The 27346-nt window shown below is 43.2% G+C and overlaps 1 protein-coding gene across 1 annotated transcript in view; it reads left to right on the top strand.

The window, feature by feature from the left end:
* The first annotated feature begins 246 nt into the window (after positions 1–246).
* MBOAT7 (membrane bound O-acyltransferase domain containing 7) overlaps positions 247–27346 on the top strand; it is a 74936-nt gene continuing 47836 nt past the window's right edge. The window contains exons 1-3 of the mRNA XM_069200783.1: positions 247–396; positions 14953–15035; positions 17174–17303. Of these exons, the coding sequence (XP_069056884.1) occupies positions 14960–15035; positions 17174–17303 (206 nt within the window). The 5' untranslated portion in view covers positions 247–396; positions 14953–14959. The remainder of the gene's footprint in view (positions 397–14952; positions 15036–17173; positions 17304–27346) is intronic.

The raw sequence follows: 27346 nt of genomic DNA, 5'->3' as shown, positions 1-27346 counted from the left end.
ACACGCTCAACCCACTACGTATTTTAATCCCAAAAAAGAGAACACGGCGCAAGTGATTAAGGAAACTAAAATAGTAATCGATTTAATTGTTCCGAGTAGCTGATAAGAAAGAGACACGTTCTGTGGCGGGGCGGTCTGGTATGAAAGAAGGAGCCGCTTGCTGCTTGACGTCCAGCGTGTCCAATTGAGTGTAGCTATAGGGCTTTGCTCGGCCAATCCTGACTCAGCGTGTGGGAGGTAGGCGGGACGACGACCACCAGGAAGTAATTCTAAGCAGCATAGGTGCTGCACCCACAGCAGCAACTTCCTATTTTTTCAGATTAGGGCAGATAAACAGCCAGCTCGGAGTGAAACAGCATGTATCGTTCCTAACGTTGGGGTGGAGACGCGAGGAAGGTGAGCCCTCTGGGGTGCTTCTTCTGCTGAGCCTATATCTTTTTTGTTTATCCTTGTGATGTACACACTGCTGCTGTGCACCGCATTGTGTGGTGCTTGCTCTGAGATAACTGAATGGGTTAATGTTCCTTTTGCAGGGATTAATGTGAAACCTGGAGGAGACGGCCGAGGGAGAGACTCAAGAGAGCCAGAAGAGTTGATTGTGTGGTTTCTTAAATCTGAGTTCATTCAGTTTATTGAGCGTATTTGACACTAAGGTCCTTAATGAATGGCCGCCTTAGGTGTTGGAAAGAAGATCCCAGAAAGTTTGGTCGGGACTTGTAGAACAACATATCCATAATCATTAACCGCATTGCTAATTAATAAGGCTCGGTGTGGTGCGTTCGCATTAATTCACCCTTAATATTACATACCAGTTCTGTTCAGCAACCTCTGGAATAAGCATCCCACTAGACCGCAGTTCGCCGTATTAACATAGTATTATCTCAACGTATTCATTGCTCTTGCAGAGCCCCAGGTAGGTAGGGACAGGTCTTTGGCTTGCACTTCAAAAACTCCCCTCCAGATTCTACTGCCAACTCTCCCGTGGGGTTTTTGTTTACCTGCGCTTCCGGGCTTTTACCGACTGTAACACGCCAAGCTCTGTAAACATGAATGCTGTATCGCGAAAATAGGCAGTTAGCGTCTTTCTTCTGCTCCCGTTTCCTAAAAAGAGCAATTTTCGGAAGAAAGGAGATACGTATGGGAATATGATTATTTTTTTCCACGCTATAAATCATTACAGGATAGACAGAATCTTTCTACACATTCAGAGCTATATCTTTTTTTTTTTAATGTCACTTACATTAATTTGATACTTATATCTTTTCTGCAGCACATTGCTAAATGCTTTTTGGTGTATTTAGTTTCACATTACAGTTTCTGCTTTTATTTGTCATGTCTGTAACGATGCTATCTTTTTATTATGAAAATGCAAGACACAGAGGATTTAACCAGTTTTAGGGAAGGAAGATGGTGCAACCATGTGTTAGACCTGCAGAAGTGTAATATGAAATGGTATGTAAGAAACATATTATTAAAAATTGTAATCAAGAAACCTATCTCAAACAGGTTTACTACCACAAAGCATGTCAATAATTTAAGGTGTGGCGAGCCCCAGACTACCGTAGTGTGGATTACCGGGATGTGCACCTTCCCTAGTAGCCACCTTCAGCCTGTGGTAGCATTTTGTTCAGTGTCCCCTCCACACGGTGAGCAGGATGAATAGTCTTGCACATATACATTGGCTAGCCCAGATTTTGTCCTATGAGAGAGCAATGGATCATGGCTCCTATAATAATGGCCATGGTCAGCAAATGGAAATTAATGTAAACTTATAGTGGGGAATTACACACTGGAGTAAAGTGCAGGCCGGGTTAGCAGCGCCAGCCATGAAGAGATATGAGGTTTTATTAGCTAGATGCACATATTTGACACAGCTGCACCCTTCCTTCTCAGATCCTCCTTTTCGAGTGTAACAGCCTCTCCAGAAAACTAGTGACACCATCCTACAAGAATGCAGTTAGTAGTCTGCACTGGTATGATGCATTGTGGTTAGACAACCAACGTGAGTCTCCATGTGCAAACAGAACAGCAACACTCTTATATCTGCCATTCAGTTCAGGGCGAGCTCTACTTTCTTCCCACAAAATAGCCCCTTGATAGTTCTGTAGTGTGCCGCCCTTTTTTCTGGTTATACACTCATCAAGCATTCAGAGGCACAGCATACTGAAGGAGATCAGGTGTCAGAAAAGCTGCCCCTCAGCTTGAGAGACCGGCTAAAGTTTAGCAAATCCCTTTAATTAATCTTCAATTTTGGATCTTATGATAGATATCGAGTGTTTTGTCATGACCGAGGAACAAGGGGGATTGGTTTTCTTTACCTGGTCACATGATCCGCAGTATGCGTGCTTTTCCGGACTATTGTGAGGTGTCTGCTTGTGTAGTCCTCTATCTGTATGAGTTGGTTGAGAGCTAAAGGTGAGCAGCAGAAGACAAAGTGCATTCACGCCTGTGGTTGGAAAAAACTGAAAATGTGATGGAACATCTGGGTCCTAAACCACTACTGCTAAACAACTAAAAAGTCTCTACAACGAAGTACTGAACTACTGTCTAAACAACAATTTTGCCTGAATAACAATTGCCTGAACAACGAATTTTAAGGTAAAGTTTTTATTTTTGTTTGAGTGTGTGTGTGTGTGTGTGTGTGTATATATATATATATATATATATATATATATATATATCTCAATTCTAAATCTTTATTAGTTGTTTCGAATTGTTGTTTAGACAGTAGTTGTTCAGTACCTCGTTGTAGTGACTTAATAGTTGTTTAGGAAAGTAGTTGTTTTGGACCTAGTTGTTCAGGGTGTTTCCCAGTAGAGCACACCTAGAGTATAATAAGCCTCCAATCTCTGTAGCCTGGTTTCATCCATATATCATTTTTTTTCATTCTGGGATGTAGAAAGTGCTCTATCACAAGTTGGGTAAAAAATTAAAAAGGGTGGGTGAGGAACATCAGTAACATAGACCGATCAGAATTGGAGTATACAACTGCCATCAAATTATTGCTCCCCAGTAATCTTATGGAAGCACCCTCTCTTTGACAGATCAATATAATACCAACTTGAAGAAAAAAGCAGATGAAGTAGCCCAGCTGAAACGAATGAAACCGAATATCAACCCTTTCTTGCAATGTTTCCTCAGGGAATTACACAAGAGGAAATGTCGCAGAGCTACAGAGATAGAATGGTGAAGAAACCAGTCTGCTCTAAACCTTGAAGATCTCAGAGACAAGAGAAAAGTGTATGAAAGAAATATATTTGAAGCCAAGGCACTGCATAGCAAATCCAATATCATTAGGCAAAAAATCGTCCATAAAAGTTTTGTAATTATTATCAAAAGGCACATGGCCTTTAACCTCCCATCGAAATATTAACTGAAAAAACTGAACAGCTCTTGGCCTTCTTCTAGGACAATATCAGAAAAATAGTGCGCATCTTTGCAGCAGAGCCCTGTTTCTTTCTCACCCTAACGGGTACAACCTCAAATCAGTTGTAATTACAACTGATTATACGAATAGGTTTAGCAAAGACCATCACATAAATAGCATCTTCTTCATGTTTCTCAGTCTCTATTCCAATCAAATTCGTGAAAGATATCAGCCCTCACCTCATTCCCTATATCGGAGATCTAGTTAATTCCTCCCTGTAGCATGGCATAGTTCCTAAAAAACAACCAAACTAGTCTTCTGCTTAAAGGTCAGGGCTCAGGCCTGAATAACTTCTGACCAGTAACAAGTTTCTTTTCATAGCAAAAGTACTTGAGAGCTGTGTTGCAAGGCAACAATCTCTTATCAATGAAAACTACCCACTTGATTATCACCAGTCTGGCTTCCGTTCCACTGCAGAACAAAAACTGCTATGCTATAATATAGTAGAAATAGTCGATTTTCGCATTATCTTCCTGGACCTGTCTTGTGCATTTGATACAGTCAGACACATTGGTCTTCAAAACCCTGGAACTACACATTGTGGCTTTGTAATGAAGTGGCTCGAATACTACCTGAACAACTGCTCCCAACAAGATGTTCCTCTGCACTCAGTTCTTTCCCTCACTCTCTTTTTTTACCTGGAACCAACCTTTTTTCTTTTTGAACCATTCAGACATCTTGCTCCACCTCTGCATAGATGACACTTGGCTCTACATCAAAATAGCTTTCTCCACTAGACATCTTCAAACTATCCAGCACCTTAAAAATCCTCAGATCTTGGATGTCATACGATTGTTGCAAACTGAACCCATAAAATCTGAGTTCCTCTCCATCTCTCCTCCGAAACCATCCACACCATGTCAGGCTTGCATAAATGAATTAAACTAGATCAAATGTAAGATGGAAATTATGAACAGTGCTCAATCGATAAATGTCATACTCCACAAAAACCTCAGTTTCAGGAGCACATCAACAATCTGACAAAGTTTGTGATCTGCAAAGTCAGGCTCCTTCGAGTGTTGAAGTAGGTTAGTCCACCACACTACTTTAAATCGGTGGTGCAAGCGGCCATGCTCTCTCGGATCAAATATGTCGGTTTCCTACTGACTGAATACTGAAAATACTCCTGACCCTTTAAAGACGGCCGTCAGCAATATTGCTTGCTTAATTACTATTCTGCTCTCACTAAACTGGTTCCCCTTTGAGCTGAGGAGTCTATTTAAACTAGTTTGCATTAGGTACAAGGCTGTACACAAAAGCTCTCCAGGGTGTCTTGCTGACTGACCTGGTGACGGCTGAGAACTACTTAACCACCTCCACCAAGAAGTTCCCCTCTCGTAACCAGCGAGTTGCCCACCTCACAGGGTCAGCCGTCAAATACCCAAGCGACAAGACAATATCGAGATAGAGAGGCAACGCCCCACAATTAGTTTGTTATCTTGCCTACTGACTATTCATCTTTGCTGGCCCACAGACACTCTGGAGTGCAGACTTTCTCTGCAGGAAACTCCTAAACTGAAGAAAATAAAGATTCTCTGGAAGACTTCTCAGGGAGGGAAACAAGAGTCTGGAACTCCATTTCCTCATCAATCAGAATAATTGCCCCTTGTGTCATCTCAATACCACTTTCAAATAGGAACGTCCTGTTGATGATGATCTAGGAAACTGACTGCAGCTAAATTTGTATATTTCTATATGGTGAGGCCCAAGTTATGGATACCACTCTACACCTCTACTTCACAGAAGGAATTTGGGTCTGTATTTCAAAGGACACTGGACTGTCAACTAAGTAATCGTTGTAATGTCTAGCCAGCTGCAGCTCTTCTACCGACTACATGTAAAATGCTCTGATGTCCCCAAAGTTCTGGCTCACTCTAGATAAAACTACAAATAAATACAATTGCACATCATGGCTCAAGCTCTGCTTGTAACAATTGTGGGACCAGTAGGTCTGCAACAAGCTCCAAAGAAACCTGTTGGAGTGCAGGACAAAGGAAGTCATAGAAGTGTCCGACATCTCAACTGGCAGCAGAAAGGAACACTCAACAATAGGGTGTGCAAATGGCTCCACCCTTCCACCTTTGAAACCTAAGTAGTTGAGGATATCCTGTGCTCTGCCTTCATAGTGGGGAATTTCCATGGAATATTTGCCAAGGTGTACACACACGCTGATGGAGAGACAATCAGTGGCGAGGACAAAAGCATGAGTGCGTGCATGCAGTGAATTAAGTCTCTCTTCCTTGCTCTTAAGACAGCACATTAGGGACTGGAAAGATGACCTAACAACAAGTTAATGTATGAATAGGCAGATGGATCTGGCCTCTTCATAGCAAGGGAAAACTCCAGGAAAAAAGCGATATGCACCTTGCTATCTGAGCATTTCTTCCTCACTGACTGCTACACTTACATAGCACACTGTAAACCTATGAGACCTCTAGGCTCTGGAGAGTTAATTCTACCTTAGAATAAATGTGCCTTGAGGTGGTGTTTGAATGTCACCTGTGTGAGACAAGACCATATGTTAGCTGGTAAACTGTTAAAGATGAGGGTAGTTTTACGGCAAAGCAGCCTTTTCCTCTGAGAGCCAAACTGAGTGTGGGAGTGCCTTTTAAAATTGCTGTTTTAGCCTGGGGGCACTAGGAGCTTTGGAAGGTGCGGTTCTGTTTGCTACATAAGATGGAGCTAAAGGTTAGACTGTGATCCAGGCTATGACCGGATGCTGGTACACCTCCATCCTCGCTCTGGTGATGTGGTCTTTGTCACAGATACCACAATACAGAATCAATCTAATAGCGTTTTTTGCACCATTTGTGATGTGTTAGAAAGTATATTAAGGAAGCTTATATAAAGGGCACAGTCCAGGTAGGAGTTAAAAGTTGCTTGCTCTGCCAAGGCTTTGTGCTGGAGAGCTGTATAAGCTAGAATATTCTTCAAGATATGCTGCTGCAGAAAGCAATTAATGGGAACCACTGCTTTGGCTGGCTGTTCCTGAGTCATGACTGGTGGTGCTGGCACTAACTTCTGATCACTCATAAGACACTAGAGCAATCCATTATGCCAAGGGGAGCTTGGGTAAATATGAATATGTAAAACAGTGGTTTACCAAGGACTCATTCATCAGGAGACTGCACAATGAATAGCAAATAAATGACTGTAAACAGTTGTTACTTATTAAACTAGCAAGCCACTGGCCCAGCTGCTATATGTGCAGACACCAATTTGATCAAAGAAATTAGTACAAATAATCATGAAATTAAATAGAAAGACCGCAGTAGGAAAGAGTTCACTGTTTTTGTGATACACATTGAACAAAGTCTTATGAATACCGATAAATGTGTGCGAATATACAGTAAAACAAACAACTGTGGTCTGAGTAATGGAACTGGTTGAAACAGAGAGTACAATTCCACAGCTAAGACCAAGTAAATGATAATAAAATACCTAACAAGGTCTCATCAGGGGAAGAACAGATTGTGACACCTCTGTGTGAACGGTGAGAATTAAGACTTCCAGACATTTTGAGAAACGCAATTTATTGGAAATAGTTGCAATGCCGATACTTGCCGACCAGGAGCAAGATAAGGCCACAGAGAGAGGCAACTGACAGTGACTCCTCCGGGCCTGAGTATAGTGGTGTGACTATAAGCTCAGGATATCGCATATCATCACTGTCCACCTGTGTGAAGGCTTTTCTATTGTCACTGTCTGTGTGAAGGCACTTGTGTAGAAAGTTAAGATGCTTGGCTAATCTAAAGTAGTATGGGTGCTTGTGAAATAATTCCATAAATGATAATGAGCAGATCGAGTTCACAGCATTAAATGCCAGGCTGCAGTCTCTAATAACTAGTCACTGGGGCAGAGTCAGAACAACACTGTCAAAAGTGTGACCATCAAGATGGAAAGCCTGTGATCCTTTTGTTGCAGAGTGCTTCAAATTCAAGAGTTTCCATCACTATGACAAAGCGAATAAACTGAATGACCCGTGTAGAGTGCCTAACCTCACGATCTTTTCACGGTCAGCTGGAGGTGATTTCAAAATCTGAGGCTGAGAATTTCCTCTCCAGGACATAAAGGAATATGAAAATGTCAACCACTGAAGCATAAGAGCTTTCTTAAAGAGCAGTTGGGGTTTTAACGCTGGTCATGTTTAATTCCAGTGTATAGCATAAAAGAGGAACGTTTGGGGGTCACTTAAATTAAGGTATATTTGTAAAGGACACTCAACACTTTTTTTATTTTTTTTTATTTTCTGAGTTCTGATACTTTAAGGACAAGTACATTGGTATAGTTAGGGACAAGCCATGAGTGTTATGTGCTGCAAAGCAAGACGTAGTGGTGAGATATTTCTATTTTCATTCGAAGAGATTGCAAAGGGAAATGCTTAACGTCTTGAAAGTGGCAGAGGGGACACATGATAAGATTTAACAGAGTAAGTAGCCAATTGCTGTAGGTGCATGATGTAAAATTGGGAGTAAATCACTTTGCGTTGTTTAGATGGTCTTGGGTGGCCTTCAGTATCGTCGTCAACCGAAACCTCACTTGAAGGGGAAATATAAATAACAACATAAGCAAAAGAAAGTCAATTTTCACCCTCTCCAATGGAGATTTACAAATGAGCGAACGTGAAATTAAATTTTCTTTAATTTATGTTCTTCTTTTAAATAGTTTTTGGAGTAGTAGGTTTGTTTTTCCATTACCTATGTGAAGTTAAATTATATTATTACTTATGGTCAATTTCTAATACAATTATGTGTCAAAGTCTTGGTGTTAACCAATACATTTTCTTTTTATTAAACTCTTATTTTTCTCTCTATCCATCTATTGGCTGGTTTTACTGTGAGTGATAGCATGCTGCTCTTCCACAAGGAGCACATTGGAACACAAAGTAGTTTTGCTCACTGCCAGGAAATATAGTGGCAATGTGTGCTTTTTGAGACCAAAATTATTATTATTTATTTTTGTTGTTGTTACTTTTTGTCAATATTTGTTACAATGGTGAGGGCCTGGAAGCTCCCACACCAATAAAGTGTTACAAAAGCCATGTCAAAACAAGACACGCACAGACAAAACCAATGAACTCACCACCGATGTCAGATTGATTGGATGTCCTAGGCGTTGAGCTGTAGGAATTCCACACCCGTGAATGGGCCACATGTACAAAGTTCTTGTTTTGTAGTCACAAACGGGCCAGTTCATAGGATCAGCCTGTTTGCGAACGCAAAAAGGCTTTTTTAAATGTGCAAAGCCCTATTTGCAATTAAGTCACCTATTACCGAATTGCAAATTTGGTTTGCGATTCGGTTTTAGGAAGGGGCGTGTTTAGGGTGTCCCTTCCTAATACCAAATCGCAGTGGTATGTAGTGGCAACCGAAATGTGGTCGCAAAACATTCACATTTTACCACCTACTTGAAGTAGGTGGTAACCCATTCAGAAATGGGATTGTTTGGAACCACTGCCTACTCTTAAACAAGCATTGGCAAAGCCAGTAGGTGTCGCCTATGCAAGAGCTATTGGCTTTGCAAATGTGTTTTAGCCATGTGGTTCACCGGCATGACTGCTATTCAGCATGGCTAAAAGTTAGTGGCAGAGAGGAGAGTGGCTTGGAGTGTCGTAAAATGGAATAGCAAATAGTGGAGTAGCAGAGTGTCGTGTATTGGGGTGGCATTGTATGGAGATGCGTGAAGTGGCATAAACTGGAATGGCATTGAGTAAAGTGGAATGGTAAAGAGTGCATTGGCGTAGAGTATTGCAGAGTATAGTGGCATAGAATGCAGCAGCGCAGAGTACAGTGGAGTGGTGTAGAGTGGAGAAGTGCAGAGTGGAGTGGTGCACAGTACAGTCGAGTGGCATACAGTGGAGTAGAGCAGAGTGGCATAGACTTCAGTGGCATGGAGTGCTGTGTTGTAGAGTGTCAGTAGCGTGGTGTGGAGAGCTGTGGCATAGAGTACAGTAATGTAAAGTGTAGTGGCATAGAGTGGTGCAGTGTGCAGTAGAGTGCAGTGGGGTAGAGTAGATTGTTACAGACTAGAATGTAGTGGCGGGGAGTGATGCAGGGTTGAGTGCAGCTGCATAGAGGGATGCAGAGTGTAATAGCATAGACTTAAATGGTGTAGAGTGCAGGGGTACGTAGTAGATTGTGGTAGTGTACAGTGGATTGCCGTAGAGTGCAGGGGCATAAAGTTGAGTGTGGCGTAGAGTGTAGCTGTGCAGAGTAGAATGATGTGGCCTATGCTACAGTGGTGTAGAGTGCATTAGCACAAGAGTAGAGTGGTACAGGCTAGAGTAGAGGGACGTAGCATGATGTGGCGTACGTGCAGTGGAGTGGTGTGGTCTGGAGTGGTGTAGAGTGGAGTATTTATGATGTGGTAGCACACTACTATTATAGAAAACATATTTTCAATTGAAATCACTATTATGTTGCACAGACATACAGTTTTACTAATAAAACTATACAGTGACCAGCTGAAAATGTGTGGAAATTGCTTCACCAAGTTTTGTGATTTGTTTTGATCCTATTAAAGTATTTGTTTCTTTAGGAAAGTGCCTCTTTTGAAATGGTTAGCCCCCCACTTTTATCTGGTATTTGATGTGGTTTCAAAGTTGTTAGTGTCCATGGCCCCTGGTAAGCAGGTTCCCTGGGCCAGATCTTTTCCCCAGAACTGTTGTAATGCATTGGCACATTTGACAACACATTTAACTGCCACTATAAGTCCCTAGTAAATGGTATTTAGGTACCCGGGGCATGAGGTAGGCCCCTGAGAGCAGCATGTATTGTGTCCTGATGCAATCCTAAAATGCAAAACTGACATGACCCACAGCCTGTGTGACCTATCCATTATATACCAAATGCAATATAGGTAAGTCACCCTTCTGACAGGCCTTTCAGTCCTAAGGCAGGGTGCATTATACTGCATGTGTGGGAATAGATGCATGAACAATATGCCCCTACTGTGTCCTTGGCAAACCTGGGACATAGTAAGTGAACAGAGCAGTCATTTTAAATGCATGTGCTGTACACTGGTCAGTACGAGTGTCGCAGCTAAATGATGGCCGCTCTGAACCCTGGGTTGTTTGGTATCAAACAACTCAGAACAATAAATCCAAACTGGTACCAATATTGGGTTTATTGCAAACTGTACCTAGGGGTGACCCCTGCAAAAGCTAACTAGTCCTGGCATGGTTGCTGGCTGGTCACAACCAGCATGCCACCTCCAGACAAGATTCTGGAATCCCGGGGTGAGAGCCTTTGCTCTCTGGGTCCAGAGAACAAAGCCCTTCCTGGGCAGAGGTGTTACATCTCCTCCCCCAGGAATGTGCCCAGCCCTGCCTATGAGCTTCAAAGGGCTCATCGCCTTTGAAACTTGACCCTACCCTCCCCCTCCCCAGCCCTGCTGCTAGCAGCAGATAGCCACTCCCATTACAAACCCCAACTTTTGGCGGGAGCAATAGCGGGAAAATTAACAAAGGACAGGAGTGCCACCCCCAGCTTACACCACCCCTACGGTGTTGCACGTGAGATGACCGCTCCATTTCATTTTCTTGCATCTTGCATGGTAGGAATATAACATATCAGGGAAAGGGAAGTGACCTCTGCTCACAGGAAGTGATCACATAGTGGGTGTAGCCACCCTAATGTAGATGACCCATTGGTCACTACAGGGTACTCTCCTTAACGCCCCTTAAATGCAGTTTTTAGTAGGCACCCCTAGACCTGCAGATCAAATTCCCAGGCCACAAGAAGTCCTGCAACAAAGAAGACCCAAGGCTCGAGAACTGCATTCCTGCTGCACAAAGAAAAATACACCAACCCTGGCTGCTGCACCCAGGACTCGACAGTCACTGCTGAGGGGGTAGCATGGACATTGGATGGACTCTACAAAACCCCAGAGGACCTCCACCCTTCTGAAAATCGCCAAAGATCTCCCTCCAGAGTGAAGGCATCACTCCCTGCAACAAAGACGCAAAGACCAGTGAAGTCCAGTTCTCTGACTGGCCGCTGACCAAGGATCTGAACACAGCAGCCAGCCCAAATTTCACCCAATGGACCGGGAGGACAAATCCTGCAAGTGTGCCATGTTTGGTGGCACTGTGACCTCCAGTGGCTGAACCATGCAATAGCCAGAGGTACAGAACCCCCAACGTCAGACACCCAGAAGAAAAGTCCACTTTGGACTCCCAAAGGACCAGGAGCAAGCCCCAGTCGAGGGACTTCAGGAAACGTAAGAACCACCACGCAGAGTGGCCCTGCTGACCTGCAATCTACCCTCAAAGTGACCTTTCTCCTTCTTCCAAGGGCACCTCTTGCGCACAGCTCTTGGCTCACCCATTTGCTCTGCACCTGGCATCCCTGGGCCCTGCACTGGAGAACCAGCTGTGCTCTAACGGTCCACCCACCCCTTGCGACCTCTGCACTCCAAAGGGACCTAACGGACTCACCGTGTAGCTCGCCCGTGCATAGCTTTTCCAAGAGGTCACTCACAGTGGTCCTGCACCAGCTCCAAGGACTCTTCAGCAGCTGCTTCTGCCAAAACCAGGAACTGCCCAAACTTCCCCGGCTGGTCCACAGGACCTCTTGATGACTTCGACCTAAAAATACAAAAGGAGACACGGGTAAACACTTGGCCTGACTTTATAAGCATTTTTAAAGTTATATATATATTTTTTTTTTCCCCCAAGTGATTGTTATGGTGTGTAATTCCGCACAGAAGCAGAAAATCATAACTTAAAAAGTACTTACCCGATTTTGATGATCTTGATCTTAGAATTATTTTTATAAAAATCTGAAGTATTTTTGAAAATTGATCTCAAGTTATCCCTTTGAGTGTGTGGCCATTTTTATTGATACTGTGAGTACAACACATGCTTTTCACTTTTCCAAGATTGGCCTAACTGCTCGACCAAGCTACCGTAAAAATTAAAGCATTAGGTTTCTAGTTTTGACCTCTGTAAACCAAGGTGGAGTTGCTTGGACTCTCTGCACAGTGCACTTCATTTTTTACACTAGATAGAGAGCTAGCCTTCTACATTTTCCAACACTCTTCATTAATAAGAATAAAAGCTTAATTTGTGCATGCATAATTTTGATATATTCTGAAATACTTGCACAGTTAATTTAAACGTTGTGTGCTAGAAACAAAACCTCTTTCCTACCCCCAGTATCCAGCAAGATTTTCACATCAATCCTCTCACTTTGAAGTCTGAGAAAGAAAAGTAAACCAGCACCATTGGAAGGCAGTTCCTGACATTTCACCTTGGTCTTTGAATACACAGCAAATGGCTATATGTGAATAGGCACTTATGTAACAAAAAACCCAGTGGCAAAGCCAATAGGTCTTAGCTCCAAAAGGCAAGGCTGTTGGCTTTGCCAGTGCTTTTTGCCATACGCATGCCAATTCATGCAACAACTTGCATGCATGGCTGACAACCTTCCAATCGCTTTGCTATTACAGAAACCCCCATTCCAACATGTTGTGATGCAGGTGCATGCATTTATCGTAAAGTTTATGGGTGCATGTATAGTAACCCATAGAAGTCATGTTTAACTTGGCATATTGCCATGTTACAAATGTAAATTTAAAATGTTAATTATTTGAAAGCAAGTGTGTGTGTGAAGCACAAAATATAAAGTGTGTGTGTAAAAAAAAAAAAAAAAAAAAAAATATATATATATAATATGTGAAAAATAACAAATTGAACACTGAGCGGGAGATTGGGAGGCTCGGGGAGCTTTAGTGAATGGAGGAGTGAAAAAAGAACAATCGGGAGGAGGCAGACTAAAACACAGGCAGAGCGAGCATTGAAACATGCAGTCCCATGAATTGCTGAGTGAAAATAAAAAAAATACAGCATTGACGAAGCCACGAGGCCTCGCATGTGAGACCCATTGACTTTCGCAATAATTTTTTGCCGTGCTGTACAGCAGTGTGGCTAAAAGTGGTTTAAAAAAAATGTTTTATCTTTAAAGGAAAAAAAAACCTAAAATATATCCCTACCACCCCACCCTTCTCTCTTGCTTCTTCCTTCATGCTGCCTCGTCTGCCAAGGACGGGAGAGAAGGCAGTGGGGTGGAAAAGGATAGGCGAGAGGAGAACACATGAAGAACAGAGGGTGGGCAGTAGGGTCTGGGGCAAGCAGTGGGTGGCAGGGGAAGCACACATTCAATTGGGGGTGGATGGGAGGGGCTGCGGTGGCACCCAGACAATGGGTGGTGGGAAGGAGGGGCTGGAGCACCAGACGGACTGTGGAGTATGGATCGGAAGGTGTTGAGGAGGAACACTGAGGGGCTAGACTTGCATAAGGAACAAGACTGAAAACACACACACTGCCACTAAGTGCCAACACAAAAAGAAACAAGCATTTGCAATGCAACAGGTCTCACGTTTGCTCGTGTTAGAGCTGATAGGTGAAAAGTCGGGTTAGGAGTTTACAACGCTATCGGCAAAAGTGCATTTATGTACGTAACCCGAAAAAGTGCAATTAACTGTGTAAAGCGCTTGACTTCTACCAAGCCAGATCGCGCTGGGAAAATAGAGAAAAAGTAGTCCACGAGCCGGACAGAAAACAGCGAGCCTTGCATGTTTTCTGTACTTGGTCGATGCGCTCGAGGAGGGCTATCCACCGGAAAAGGCATGACATGTGCATGCCTTCCACTAATGAAATCAAGCAGATTCTAACAGGCAAGCCCACAAGCCAATGACAGACACTGACGTGACGTGGACAGGGCTCCGAGCCCTTTTTAATTACTAAAGCATCTCGCTTAGCGAAACGCATGAGCAAGCGCATGCGACGAGGCTCGACCCTAAAAAGTAGCACCTGAAAAAGCCAGGAGTTGAAGGACATGGTAATGCGTTCAAGCTCCTTGCAGTTACATACTTTTGACAATTGTGTTGTATTTTTCCAGTGTAGGCACACAATTGCTATTGCCTGCATTGCCCATATGTTGAACCGTTTGGGAACGTGGTTAAGGCTCTCCTTTTATTTGTAAACAAAATGGGCTAGAGGTGTTGTCCTTTATATCCATAACTAAGAAGTATGGGTCTTGTTATGTTAGACTTGCTTTGCTGTTACCTATTCAGTAACTACATTTTGTTTGTCTAGGGTGCTTACATAGCTACCCAATATTCTGTTTTTTGTGTGCGTGTGTATATGTAAAGTTGCACAGCTGCTTTTTTTGCTTGGACTTTGTGTGTGTGTGTGTGTGGGAAGCTTGTACCATTGATGTCCATGCTGTACCTAGGTAGAAAGCCATGATACTCTGAATGTTGCATTTAGCACAGTTTTATTTTATGATTGTTCCACCCAGCGATAGAAACAATCTCCAACGAAATTTATAAAATGCTTCCTAGTTTTCCAGGGTGTCCTTGAAGGACTTACCCGGTTTAGCATAGTTGTGTTTTGTTCAGTAGCTTTCTTCTTCATGTTTTCTTCATGTTTTCCTCTTGTGAGCTCTCTTCTTTTGGTGGCTTCGGTTTAGGTTTTTCTAAGTACAGGTACTCATTTTCATGTTTCTGTTTTTTTGTTGCAGTGCCATAATGTCACCTGAAGAGATCCAGTACCTAGCCATTCTAATCTCCGCCATACCAGTGGGCTTCCTCTTCAAGAATGCGAGTAAGTGTTCATCCTGCTGCACCCTGGGACTTTGGGGCAAGTAAGAGGTTGCCAGGTAGATTTTGTGAACAAAATGGATGCCTACCCCAAAACAGTGCAGTGATGCTGGGACTATGACATCTTAGTTTATTTTAAAGTTGGACAGCACAGTGATCATGAAGGGCATATCAGTGTAGTAACTAGATGTTCTGCTTTAGTAGGCAAGGGATTTTTTGTGATAGTTTTAACACGACTGTTGTAAGGCAGCTTCAATCTTTACAGGTACTTTCCATGCAGAGTCCAGGTTGGGACCATACACTCCACATCATAATCCTTTTTTATATACTGGCCCTCTGGTTTCCAGTAAATGTGATACTGCATACATATATTGTTTGCAAATAAAGTCTTTTAAGATCAAGAAAACTCACCAGATACTTGTGTGGGTACCGTAGTTTAACTGGATGACCCTTATGCCAGTTTTTAACAGTTGGAAAAAGTGTGAGACCCCAGGCTTCTCTGGGAAATAGATAATATTGGGCTGTTTTTATCTGTACAAATGTAAATAGAACATCAAACGTACGAGAGCAACTATCACTCCAGTAAAACCTCTTTGTTATACAATATTCAGATCCTTTATTCGGGAAATTGTAAACATCTACTATTTTGTACTATTCAGGATTGCAAAACAGTTTTGTTTGGGGGGCTGAGGCTCTCAGAGGTCTTTGATACTGCAGATGTAGCTTAAATATTTTAGGACTTGACACTAAGGACCCATGTAATAAAGAATAACCAAGTCCACATCCTAACGGATCGGTCTTGCCTCTGGTAGATCATGGGATTGGTAGACACACTTGCCTGCTACATCTGACAGCTGCATCCTTCCTCAGGTACTAGTTGAACGGGAAATCATGTGATTAGTTTTTAAGCCAGTTGGTCTCTGACCAGTTTAGAACAAGCTCACTGTAGATGGTGAAGTATGGGATCTTGTATTCCTAACATAGGAACTAGGATTTTAGGTCCGTAATTCTAGCAATAGGGGGTTTGCACTCTAAAGAACTGAAGGGCTAATATACCCTCTGAATTTAACTCCAGCATGCTGACCTAACTCCCTTTGTAGTGCACGTCATCTGGGTTTGAGTCTTTGCGGCACATTTTACTGCCTAATTGACTTAAATTCAGTACAAACAACTTACTCTCTAGTTACATGAAGTGTGTGCACCTGTCTCTCTGCATAGTACCCTTTAGCCTATGCCACGTGTTATAAACTATGGTAAGGCACCTTACTCCCTGTCCCTGGAATTAGGTGATGTAGGTACATGCTGCTGTCTAGCTTGTGTATGGTGTCTTTCTTGATTTCTGGAATGGGTAAATACTGGTTTATCTCTGCAGTGTAGACATATTCATTTTTTTCCCCACTTGTAAGTTTTTTGTCTGCCTACCTATTTTTATACATCTACATATGTCCTGGGTTCAAAATACTTTTTAAACTGCTTTCTTTTTTATGCAAATTAGTTCTAAAGCATGTCTCCATTTATCCTGTTTTTGGTGTATGTGTGTTTTGAGTGTGGCTTCTACGGCCAAGCATGAGTCCTTCTCTGTTGATGATGCCGTCCAATGCATACATCCTTAGAGCACTATAGTACACATGTTCCGATTATAAGTTCTGCGTCTGCTGTACACATTTTACTTTTTGCGTTATCTCTGGTTTTGTTCTGTGTGTAGGTCTTGAGTGTACATCTAATTCACACTGTGCATGTCTCGGATTGTAGACCTTTTGTACGTGACACGTACTTTAGCCCTGAATATAACCCTGATGTGTTCGTCTTGCCTTGTGAATGGTACTTGGGTTTGTCTCCAGGGTTCTATGGCCTGCATATTCCCTTTACCGTACACATGTACACCAGCTATGCTCCATTTTAGATATTCGTCTCTATGGTTTATTTATGTCTTCCTGTCCTTTGTTCGATGTTGTGTTTATACATTTTGCTTTCTGCATTTGTTCTAGCTCTTGGCCCTGGTTCTATGTTCCTTTCTTTGCATTATATATGTATTGGAGACCCTGGTTTAGATGATGTGAATACATCTCTCCCTGCAAGTTGTAAGCCACGTGCACACAATCCTGCTTTCTTATTAATACGTCTTCAATTTGTTTCCTGCAGGCCCCTGGGTGAAGCAGGTTGGCGGGGGTGCTCTTGGTGTCCTACTAATGCTGCTAACCTGCCATGTCCACATTCTTCACTCTGTTGTTTCCATTCTCGGGACTTGGGTGATCCTGAGAGCCACCCCAAGGTAAGGCCTTGCATGTTTCCTCCTCTCCCTCACCTTTCAATTTGAAGGAGTTTAATACAGGCATATTTTTCCAACGCTCCTAACCTGCCAAAGTTGTCTTGAAACGCCTTTTTTTTTTTTTTCTTTTTACAGGAACATTTAGCTGATCCATCTTGACTATTCTATTTAAGTGCATTTGGAATCATTTATTTTATGGGCTCTTGGAGCTGGGGAAACCGTAATAATGTGTTGCACTCATTGAAGAACAACTCTTTGTTTCTGCAAGACTTATCCTCTACAATCTACAGAATGTGTACTTTTGCTCATCCCCATTCAACAATTTACTTACTTGAGTCCGACTCCTTTGACCGTTACCTTGAGACTACTAGGCGTACTAGGAAGTTGTCACTTTCCAGTACAATATAGACAGTATTATATACCTGAAAATACACTGAGTCATCACACTTTTTTTATGTTCAAATCAATTATTGACACATGTTGAGAAAAGAATCCCCCTTTGTTTTAGGTAGAGCGTGCAAGCGCTGTGACTTGTAATCTGTCTGTGGGCTTTTAACCACACCTACCGCGCGCCTATCACTCGTTCGTTGGCTTGCCTTTCAAATACCTTTGTTGTCATTGGTAAGTGCTTTACATTTGTCTCTCCTTAGGGCGTTTTTTTTTTTTTTTTTTACTGCCTTGAACACTGTTCGTGTTATATGGATAATTGCACGATTGCCGATACATTTGACTGCAAGCAAACCTCTTTTTAATTTTGTCTCTCTCCTTCGCGCTCATAGCACTTTGAATTGGCTCTCATATATCAACTGTTTTAATTTTCAGTGACAAGAAAAATCCAGTTAGGAATTTACAACTTTAACAGCTCTAACTTGAGCAAACGCAAGACCCATTGCATTGCAAATGCTTGTTGTTGTATTTTTTGTTTTTTTTTGTTTTTGTGTACCGCACAGACTTTATTTTTTTTTTGTCAGGTTGCAAATGCAAACCTATCCTTAAAAAGTGTGTTTCTCTTCCACGTCAGGTTAGCCATAATTGGCTATGTGTCCCAAAGACGGAGACAGAACCCACCACCCCGACCCATGCCATTATTAAACATTTCATGAATGTTAATAACAGCAAGTGCACCTATGTAACAAACACTAGATGAGTGTTAATATCAACATGATCTCTCATGGCTACTTTGAGATGCCTATAACTATTTGTTAATTTTATACGGGCAGAGCCACAAAATGGGCTATGCCGCATTCAGGAAATAACCTTCTAAACAAGCTGTTCAGGTGTACAAAATGAACTCTATATTTACGAGTGACAGGTTAAGCCTATAAATATTAGGCTGTCGTTGCTTGGTTCTTCCAGAACATAATTGTGACGCCTCAGAGCTGTGCTAATGACTATTAACATGATAACTAGCAAAGGCATACTTATTTAGCTGCTAGAAAGTAATAACAAATCATTATACTAGCAAACGTGAACATATCAAATTGTATATGTTGAAGCACTGCCATCTCTATGATCTGTCATGCATTGAACAAAAGTATAGTTACTTTTTTTTTAAATATTGTTGTGGTCAACAAAAGGCACAATTGAAGGTGGTCCACTCTGCTCATACAACTCTAGTTTCTTGAGATTGAGGTGGCATGGAACTAGTAATAGCCTAAGCTACTGCAGCCTGGTACAGTCGGGACTTGGGGAAAACTGAGGTGATGCGTGGAATGCTTGTAAAAGTCTGAGGACACGTGCCTGTCACTTGTTTTTCACCCAGTATATCATATCAAGTAGAGACCAGCTAGATACATATCTGCCTTGTTTTTCTCCACTAGTAAGAATCCTGACAAAACTTCCAGCCAGAATCTCTCTGAGCAGGAAAACAAACAATCTCATCCCGAGTCCTGTGCCACAGCGAGCACAGGACCCATACCTGAGCAACTATGTCATTCCGTTTGGATACCATAGTTGTTCATTTACTAAACTTGCATTTCAGTATTTGCCGTCAAGCGTAGTTAAGGCTTACTCGACAAGGTAGGAGTTCTATCTTTTGAGAGGGCCTGGTTTAGAGAAGGGGGATTCAGAATGAATGTGCAATGCGACTCATAGTTCCCTGCTCCACATCAATCATCTTCCAATGTCTCCACGCTTGCAGTGCGTCGCCACATGTGCAAAGTGTCCTGTAATTTGAGGGTAGAAATTGAACACCCCATGCTACTGGCACATAGAGCATCAAAAAAAGCGGGGGAAATCGGACGCTCAAAACCGTGATCCCATTAAGATCAGTATTAAATGAACACATTTTTGGAGGTTGATTTAGATTTGAAAAGCGGGTGACTCAATTAAAGTCTATTGAGGCCTTTTAGTTGTGAGCAGAAATAAACAGAGTGACGCCCAGCAAATGGGGATGGGCTCTTGCCACACTGTGTACACACTGCTGGTGGCTGGATGAGATCTCTCTGACCATCGATCCTACTGCTCACTTACATTCCAGAGATTAGAAAGAATTTCTGCCTTTGCTCATGGGCTATTGAAGCACTTTACATGAGCACCAGTTACGTTACAAAAGGACGCAATCATTTTTTTTGTTTTTAAGCACGAAGAGATTGTGATTTGTCTTGAATCACAGGATGTTGAGCTAATCCTGAACCTGATTCCCCACTTCCACTGTCGGAGGCTCTGGCCTTTATGCCGCATCCTTTCATTCATCCATGCTCTTGATTTTTTTTTTATTTTTTTTTTATTTTGTTATTATTTTTTTATTTTGTTTTTTGCAAGATCAGTTACTATTTGTTGGACTTTTTTGCAAATGCAGGGTCATCCCCAATCTTTTTGCCTCCTGCCTCCTATTTTTCTGACCTGTTACTGTTGGCTTTTGACCTCTGAGCACTTTACCACTGCTAACGAGTGCTAGAGTGCATATGCTCTCTGTGTAAATTGTATAGTTGATTGGTTTATCCATGATTAGCATATTTGATTTACTAGTAAGTCCCTAGTAAAGTGCACTAGAGGTTCACAGGGCCTGTAAATCAAATGCTACTAGTGGGCCTGCAGCACTGGTTGTGCCACCCACATAAGTAGCTCTGTAATCATGTCTCAGACCTGCCACTGCAGTGTCTATGTGCAGTTTTAACTGTAAATTCGACTTGGCAAGTGTACCCACTTGCCAGGCCTAAACCTTCCCTTTTCTTACATGTCAGATACCCCTCAGGTAGGCCCTAGATAGCCCCAAGGGTAGGGTGCAGTGTATGGTTAAGGTAGGACATATAGTAATGTGTTTTATATGTCCTAACAGAGAAATATTGCTAAATTCGTTTTTTCACAGTTGCAAGGCCTGCCCCTCTCCTAGGTTAACATGGGGGCTACCTTTAAATCTGATTAAAGTGTAGATTCCCTTTGGGAGTGGGTTGACATGTGGGGTTTGGGTTCTCTGAGCTCACAATTTAAAAATGCATCTTTTAGTAAAGTTGATTTCTAGATTGTGTGTTTGAAAATGCCACTTTTAGAAAGTGAGCATTTTGTTGCTTGTACCATTACTGTGACTCTGCCTGTTTGTGGATTCCCTTTCTGGGTCAGTTTGACATTTGGCCTGGTTGCACCTCACACTAGACAGTGACACAAAGGGAGCTGGGTTTAGCCTGCATATCCCGATGAGCCATCTGTGCTAGGAGGGAGGGACTAAGTGGCTGCTCACACCTGAAAGGGCTGTGCCTGCCCTCATACAATGTAGTCTCCAACACCCTGGTGAGTGTCCGGGGCCTGGCCTGGGCAAGGTAGGATTTCACATTCAAAAGAGACTTTACTTTGAAGTAGGCCTACTTCAAAGGAGAAATTTGGTATAACTAGGGCACCCAAAACCACAGACTTGAGAAACACTTCTGGAAACAAGAGGAACCTCTGCCTAGAGAAGAGCTGAGGAAGAAGAGCTACTCTGCCTGTGACTGTGCTTTGTGGAGCTATCCTGCAGTTGCTGCTTCTGCCAGAGCAAGGGGGCAAAGACTGGACTTTGTGTGCCTTCCATCTTGAGAAGAAATCTCCAAGGGCTTGATTTAGAGCTTGCCTCCTGTTGTTTGAAGTCTCAGGGACAGCAAAGACTTCTTTCTGCCAACACCTGGAGTCTCTGGCGAGACTCCTACTCTGCCCTGTGGTTCCCATCCAGTTCCTGGGACCCTGAAAGTAGAAGTTGGCAGCCTAAAGACAAGGAAATCCACACACAGAACGCCGTGTGGGGAAAAGATCGACGTGACTCCGATCGGCGGCTGAAGAAACGACGCGCCGCCGGCTCTGCAGCTGAGAATCAACGCTCGCCGGAAACGCGACCGAAGAATCGCTGCACGGAACAGGAGAAACGACACGCAGCATTGCTGACTGAGGCTATGAGATCGCAACCCGCGCTATGGGGTTTTCGGATCATTGTGCGGCTGGATTTCCGACTCAAGTACTGCTGGGCCTGCCTGGACCCGAGAGTGCTGACCGGATCGACGCATCACTCTCCTGCGGAGAGAAGAAACGATGCGCCCTGACCCGGCGAAAGTAGAAACGACGCAAGGTCCCGCTCGTGAGTGGAATCAACACTTCGCAAGCCCTTTTTGACAAGCACACACCCGTGCGGGGTTATTTTTGGCGCACCCAAGGTACTTTTTCACGCTAACAGCGTTAATGTGTGTTTGAAACTACTTAAAGACTCTTATTGCATTTTTATTGATAACTTGACTTGTGTAGTGTGGATGTTTGTTGTTTTGGTCTTTTTTTTTTTTTGGGATAAATATTTCCGATTTTTCTAAATGTGTTGGGTCATTTTGTAGTGTTCTCATTAAGTTACTGTGTGTGTTGGTACAAATACTTTACACCTAGCACTTTGAAGTTAAGCCTACTGCTCTGCCAAGCTACCAAGGGGGTAAGCATGGGTTAGCTGAGGGTGATTCTCTTTTACCCTGACTATAGTGAGGGTCCTTTCTTGAGCAGGGGGTAACCTGACTCTCAACCAAAGGCCCCATTTCTAACACCATTGTTATTTTGTCTCCTTTCCTTTCTGAGCTGTATAATTCAATCTACATGTATACTTCTCTTATGGTTGATAATAGAAACTGTGATCATATTTTTAACTTGGTTTAGGAGATGTTATCTTAAAGGTTGAGTCACAGTTGACGAATCATTAGGTTTCCATGTTGAATGCTGTACCCTGTTCTGAATGCTTGAACTAATGTGCTGTGTCCAGTACTGGAAGCTTTATCTAAAATACTACGTTAAGAAGTATTGGGGGCGCTATGCATAGCATGACCTTCCATGTCCTTGCCCATCTCCAAAAGCCTCCCCAGTCCTATAGATTAAAATGTTATACCACTGCCCTTCCACCCACCACCCCTGGCAGCACCATCCATTCCTTCTCCCAACACAAAGAAACCCCAGGTATGCTGCCACTCCCCCTCACTAACTGTACTAACGACATCCAAATATAAAAAGCATTGGCAAAGCCAATAGGTTCAGCCTTAGCAAGCTTGTCTTTTTATCTATTTTTGAGCCTAGACATGCAATATGCAAAATAAATGGCAAAAATATGAAAAATATAAAAAAAAAATTAAAAGTATCTCAGGCACACCATCACAGATACTGATGCGGACTCCTTTTCAGAAGGCTGCGCATATGTGATCAGGAATGTTAGACCTGACATCCTTGGCATGGTTTCCCCTAGCCTTTTGCCCTTTGATCTCCTATTTTATGACTCATTTTTGTTGGCTTTTTGTAATCTGTGCACTTTTGTACTTTGTAACATTGGCCTTTCCACAATTTGGCTTATTTAATTTAACTATAAGTCTCTAGTAAAGTGCACTTTATGTGCCCTGGGCCTGTAAATTAAATGCTACTAGCTGGCTTGCAGCACTGATTATGGCACCCACTTCAGTAGCCTTTCAAACATCTGAGCCTGTGTGTGCAGTTTAAACTGTCATTTTGACCTGGCAAGTGTAGCCACTTAACAGGCCCAAACCTTAGTTTGTATTACATATAAGTCACCCTGAGGTAGTTCATAGCTAGCCCCAAGGGTAGGGTGCAGTGTTTTTTAAAAAGTTGGGGATGCACTTTGTAGGAAGTTGGCTCTGTATATACTATCTCAAAGTGAAAGATAGTGTGCACAGAGTCCAAGGGTTCCCCTTAGAGGTAAGAACGTGGCAAAATTTGATAATTCTAATGCTCTATTTTGTGGTAGTGTTGTCGAGCAGTAGGCTTATCAGAGGGTAGTGTTAAGCATTTGTTGTACACACACAGGCAATAAATGAGAACACACACTCGAAGGCTTAACTCCAGGCCAATAGTTTTTATATAGAAAGTTATATTTTCTTAATTTATTTTAGAACCACAAGTTTAAGATTTGAAGTAAATACAGAAAATGCAAGGTACTCCACACAGGTAAGTTAGGAACTTTGAATTAGAGCAATAATATATACAGTTTTTGTTAAAATGGCAATAAGCTATTTTAAAAGTAGACAGTGCAAAAATCAACAGTACCTTTGGGAGGTAGGTATTGGTTAGATTGTGAGGTAAGTAAGACACTTACAAGTCTCAGTTCCTGGGCAAAGGCAGCCCACTGTGAAAGGCAACCCCAAAGTTACCGCACCAGCAGCTCAGGGACGGTCAGGTGCAGAGGTCAAAGAGGTGCCCAAAATACATAGGTGCCAATGGAGAACAGGGGTGCTCCTGTTCCAGTCTGCCAGCAGGTACGTACCCGCATCCTCGTGGGGCAGACCAGGGGGGTTTTGTAGAGCACTGGGGGTTCACAAGTAGGCACACAAAAGACACCCTCAGCGGCACAGGGGCGGCCTAGTGCAGTGTGCATAGCAGGCGTCGGGTGTTGTATTGGTTTCAATGGAGGGACCCTGGGGTCACTCTAGCGGTGCAGGCAGGGCACGGGGGCTTCTCGGGCCAGCCACCACCTGGGCTAGGCAGAGGGTCACCTGGGGGTCACTCCTGCACTGAAGTTCGGTTCCTTCTGGTCCTGGGGGCTGCGGGTGCAGTGCCTGGTCCAGGCGTTGGGTCCCTTATTTCAGGCAGTCGTGGTCCGGGGTAGCCTCTGGATTCTCTCTGCAGGTGTCGCAGTGGGGGATCCAGGTAGTTCGTCTCTGGCTACTCATGGGGTCGCAGTCGCCTGGGAGTCCTCCCTGTGGTGTTGATTCTCTGGATCTCTAGCCTGGGGCGTTTGGTGCAGAGGGTGAAGTCTTGCGCTTCCGGCGGGAAGAGTGAAGTCTTTAGAAGTTGCAGAAAAGTTCATAGATTGTTGCTGTTTGTTGAACAGAGCCACTGCTCCCAGAAGTTTCTTGGTCCTGGGATTCAGGGCCGTCCTATGAGGCTTCAGAGGTTGCTGCTCCCTATTGGATGCATCACTGTTGCAGGTTTTCGAGTCAGGAGACCGGCCATGCTAACTGATTTGTTATACCCACCAATCACTGGTACACCAGTGTGGAGTATACTGTTGTATTAATAAAATAAAAAAAACACATAATGGGGCAGGGTAGAGGTCCCAAGACCCTTCAAGCCTTGTATTAGGGTCCCAGAGAGACTCCTGTGGTGTCAAATTATTATTATTTTTTGATGTTTCTGGTGAACCCTGAATCCACTGCAAGTCCCAGTGTGGCCCCCGGTGAGAATTGGGTGGGGGGAGGGTAAGGGGCTGGGGCATTGCTCAACCACAGGGATTACCTGGGCACCCAACCTCACATTGCACACGCCTACCCCCAGGATTTGATTTTGGTGGCACTGATCACCGACAACGCAATATCATCCTTGAACAACATCTTTTTAGGGGATATTAATGTAAATTGGGGTGACTCCAATGACTACCGTCTTTCAACTTAGTGCTGTCTAAGCATCAGTGACCTAACGCAGTTATGTATGACACCTTGTCATGTGAAGGAACATATCCTGTACGTTCTTAAGGTGATAAAAGGTGCTTTGAGAACAGAACCCCCAATACTGGTCAACTGATCTGACTACCACCTCATTCCTTTCTCCCTAATTCCATTGAAGGAAGTTACAATTAGTGAGGTAATAATATGGAAGCAATTGGCCTGGGACACTAAACATCTGCTACCTCTAGCCTGGTTTTGAGTCTGTGGTCTATGTTACAACATCTTTTACAAAGAGTTAAGTGACCCCACTGCCGACAGCCCAAGTTATCCTCTATGAACTTTCAAAGACAGAAAACAAAGAAATCAGCACGGCAGTAATCTAAAGATCTCCATGCAGATAGGCAGAAGCTCGGGGTAATGGAATGTGCGTGGCAGCATGAGCCATAAGTGGTGACCTTAGTTCCCTATTAAGGGAGAGACAAAATGTACAAAGATAGCATTTTTTAAACAAAGAAAGGCCTCTTTCTGAATATTCCAATTCAACCACCCAAACCATAAGTCGTCACACAATAGTTTGACATTGTAAAACAGCATACTGAAATCTGCGTTACTCTGGATGTCACAAATAATAAATAAACGAGTGATGCATTCTCAGAATACTTAAATTAATAAAATAAAAACTCTTGTACACAGTCACTTGGCAAAATATTACAGACTCGTGTTCCAGACAATGTGATCTGGAACAACTTCATAGAAATTATCAAAAGTGAATTAATTTAGACTGTAATGAATATACCATTGTGTCATTTGTTCATCGAAATCAGTCCACAATGCTGAAACACCAGCCCATCTATAGCCACTTGCTCGTTGCATGTGATGAGTTTCACAAAAACAGGACAATGTCTCAGACTGTCCTAAAAGAATACAGGCCACCCCACTCCATTTAAACTTTATTTTAAAAAATAAAAAAATAATAATCATTTTGAAACTCTAAGCAACTTCTACAGTGTAAGCAATCTCCAAGTTTGAAAGAAAATTGTAAAAAGCTTCATAGTGTCAGAATTTAAACAATTTATTGGAAATTGTGATCCATTTAATGATTTACAGTCGAGAAATTATTATCTAGCTCTACCACAGAAACATCAATCCTTCAAACTGACAATGATGCAATAATGATATTGGTCAAAGGTGACTTGCGTATCCCAGATGCACTGAACAGGGGTGGCGGAGCGGGACAGGGTGCGAAGGGTCAGGGGATGGAGCATTTAAAAAAGAAATGCACTTACCTTTGTGGGGAAACTCATTTGTCTCCCCTCCGTCATCTTCCTCTTCCTGGCTGCACAGGCTTCCAGCCAATCACTACACTTCTGAAAGCAGCGTTGTGATTGGTGTGAGCGGCCTGCTTTGCCTCTTAGACTGGGAATGGGAGCCTGGGCATGTTCTCTACCTAACTGTGCTATACAGCCGTATATAGAACATGCAAAGTACGCATGTCTTTTTGGCTGGCCCAACATGGCCGGCCAAACAGATATGAACACTTTTTGTGCATCTAGCCCTCCTCTGACCCCATCCCTCCAGCCCAGTCCTGCCCGCACTACAAGGAAAAATAAAATGATAATAGAATAGTGTACGTTTTTATCATTTTACTTTAACTTTTTGGGAAATCCAGCGGGGCGATGCTCCGCCTTAGCGGAGGAGCCACCCCTGGTGTATCCTTGTCCTATAGGAACTCTGTGCACTGTTTGATACGACAACCACACCAACCTAACATAGACAATCCGTGAAAGAGTGTTAAAAAACTTCACTAAGCGGCGGCGTGGATCCGAAGCAGCCAAGATGTTGGATGCATCTTAGTGGCGCACTCGGGACCTCCTCCGCGATCCTGCTTCATCTGCTGCCCTGGGTCCTCCTTGATCACAGTGAGTTCCCTAGTGTATTCCTCCAACTACTGGTGGCTGTTTTTGGGACCAGGGAACGCTTCGCTGAGGGTCCCCTGATGCGCGATGACTGTGGCAGGCATTGCCATGCTCCCTGCCTCAAAATGGTACTGGCCTATGGAGGCCATGGAGACTCTTAAAGCGGATTGCCTCTGCAACATACACACCAGAGCGGGAGTTCGGGAAAGCCCCTGTGGGGCTGGAGGTGACAACAGGCAGAGTGTGGGTTGGTCCAGGGGGCCATCCTCTGAGAAATGTCCACCCCCCCATCTCCTCCCCCCCA

This window comes from Pleurodeles waltl, chromosome 7, assembly GCF_031143425.1.
Source record: "Pleurodeles waltl isolate 20211129_DDA chromosome 7, aPleWal1.hap1.20221129, whole genome shotgun sequence".
Taxonomy (NCBI): Eukaryota; Metazoa; Chordata; class Amphibia; order Caudata; family Salamandridae; genus Pleurodeles; species Pleurodeles waltl.
The sequence above is the reverse complement of the archived record's forward strand: the minus strand, read 5'-3'. Positions and strand labels throughout refer to the sequence as shown.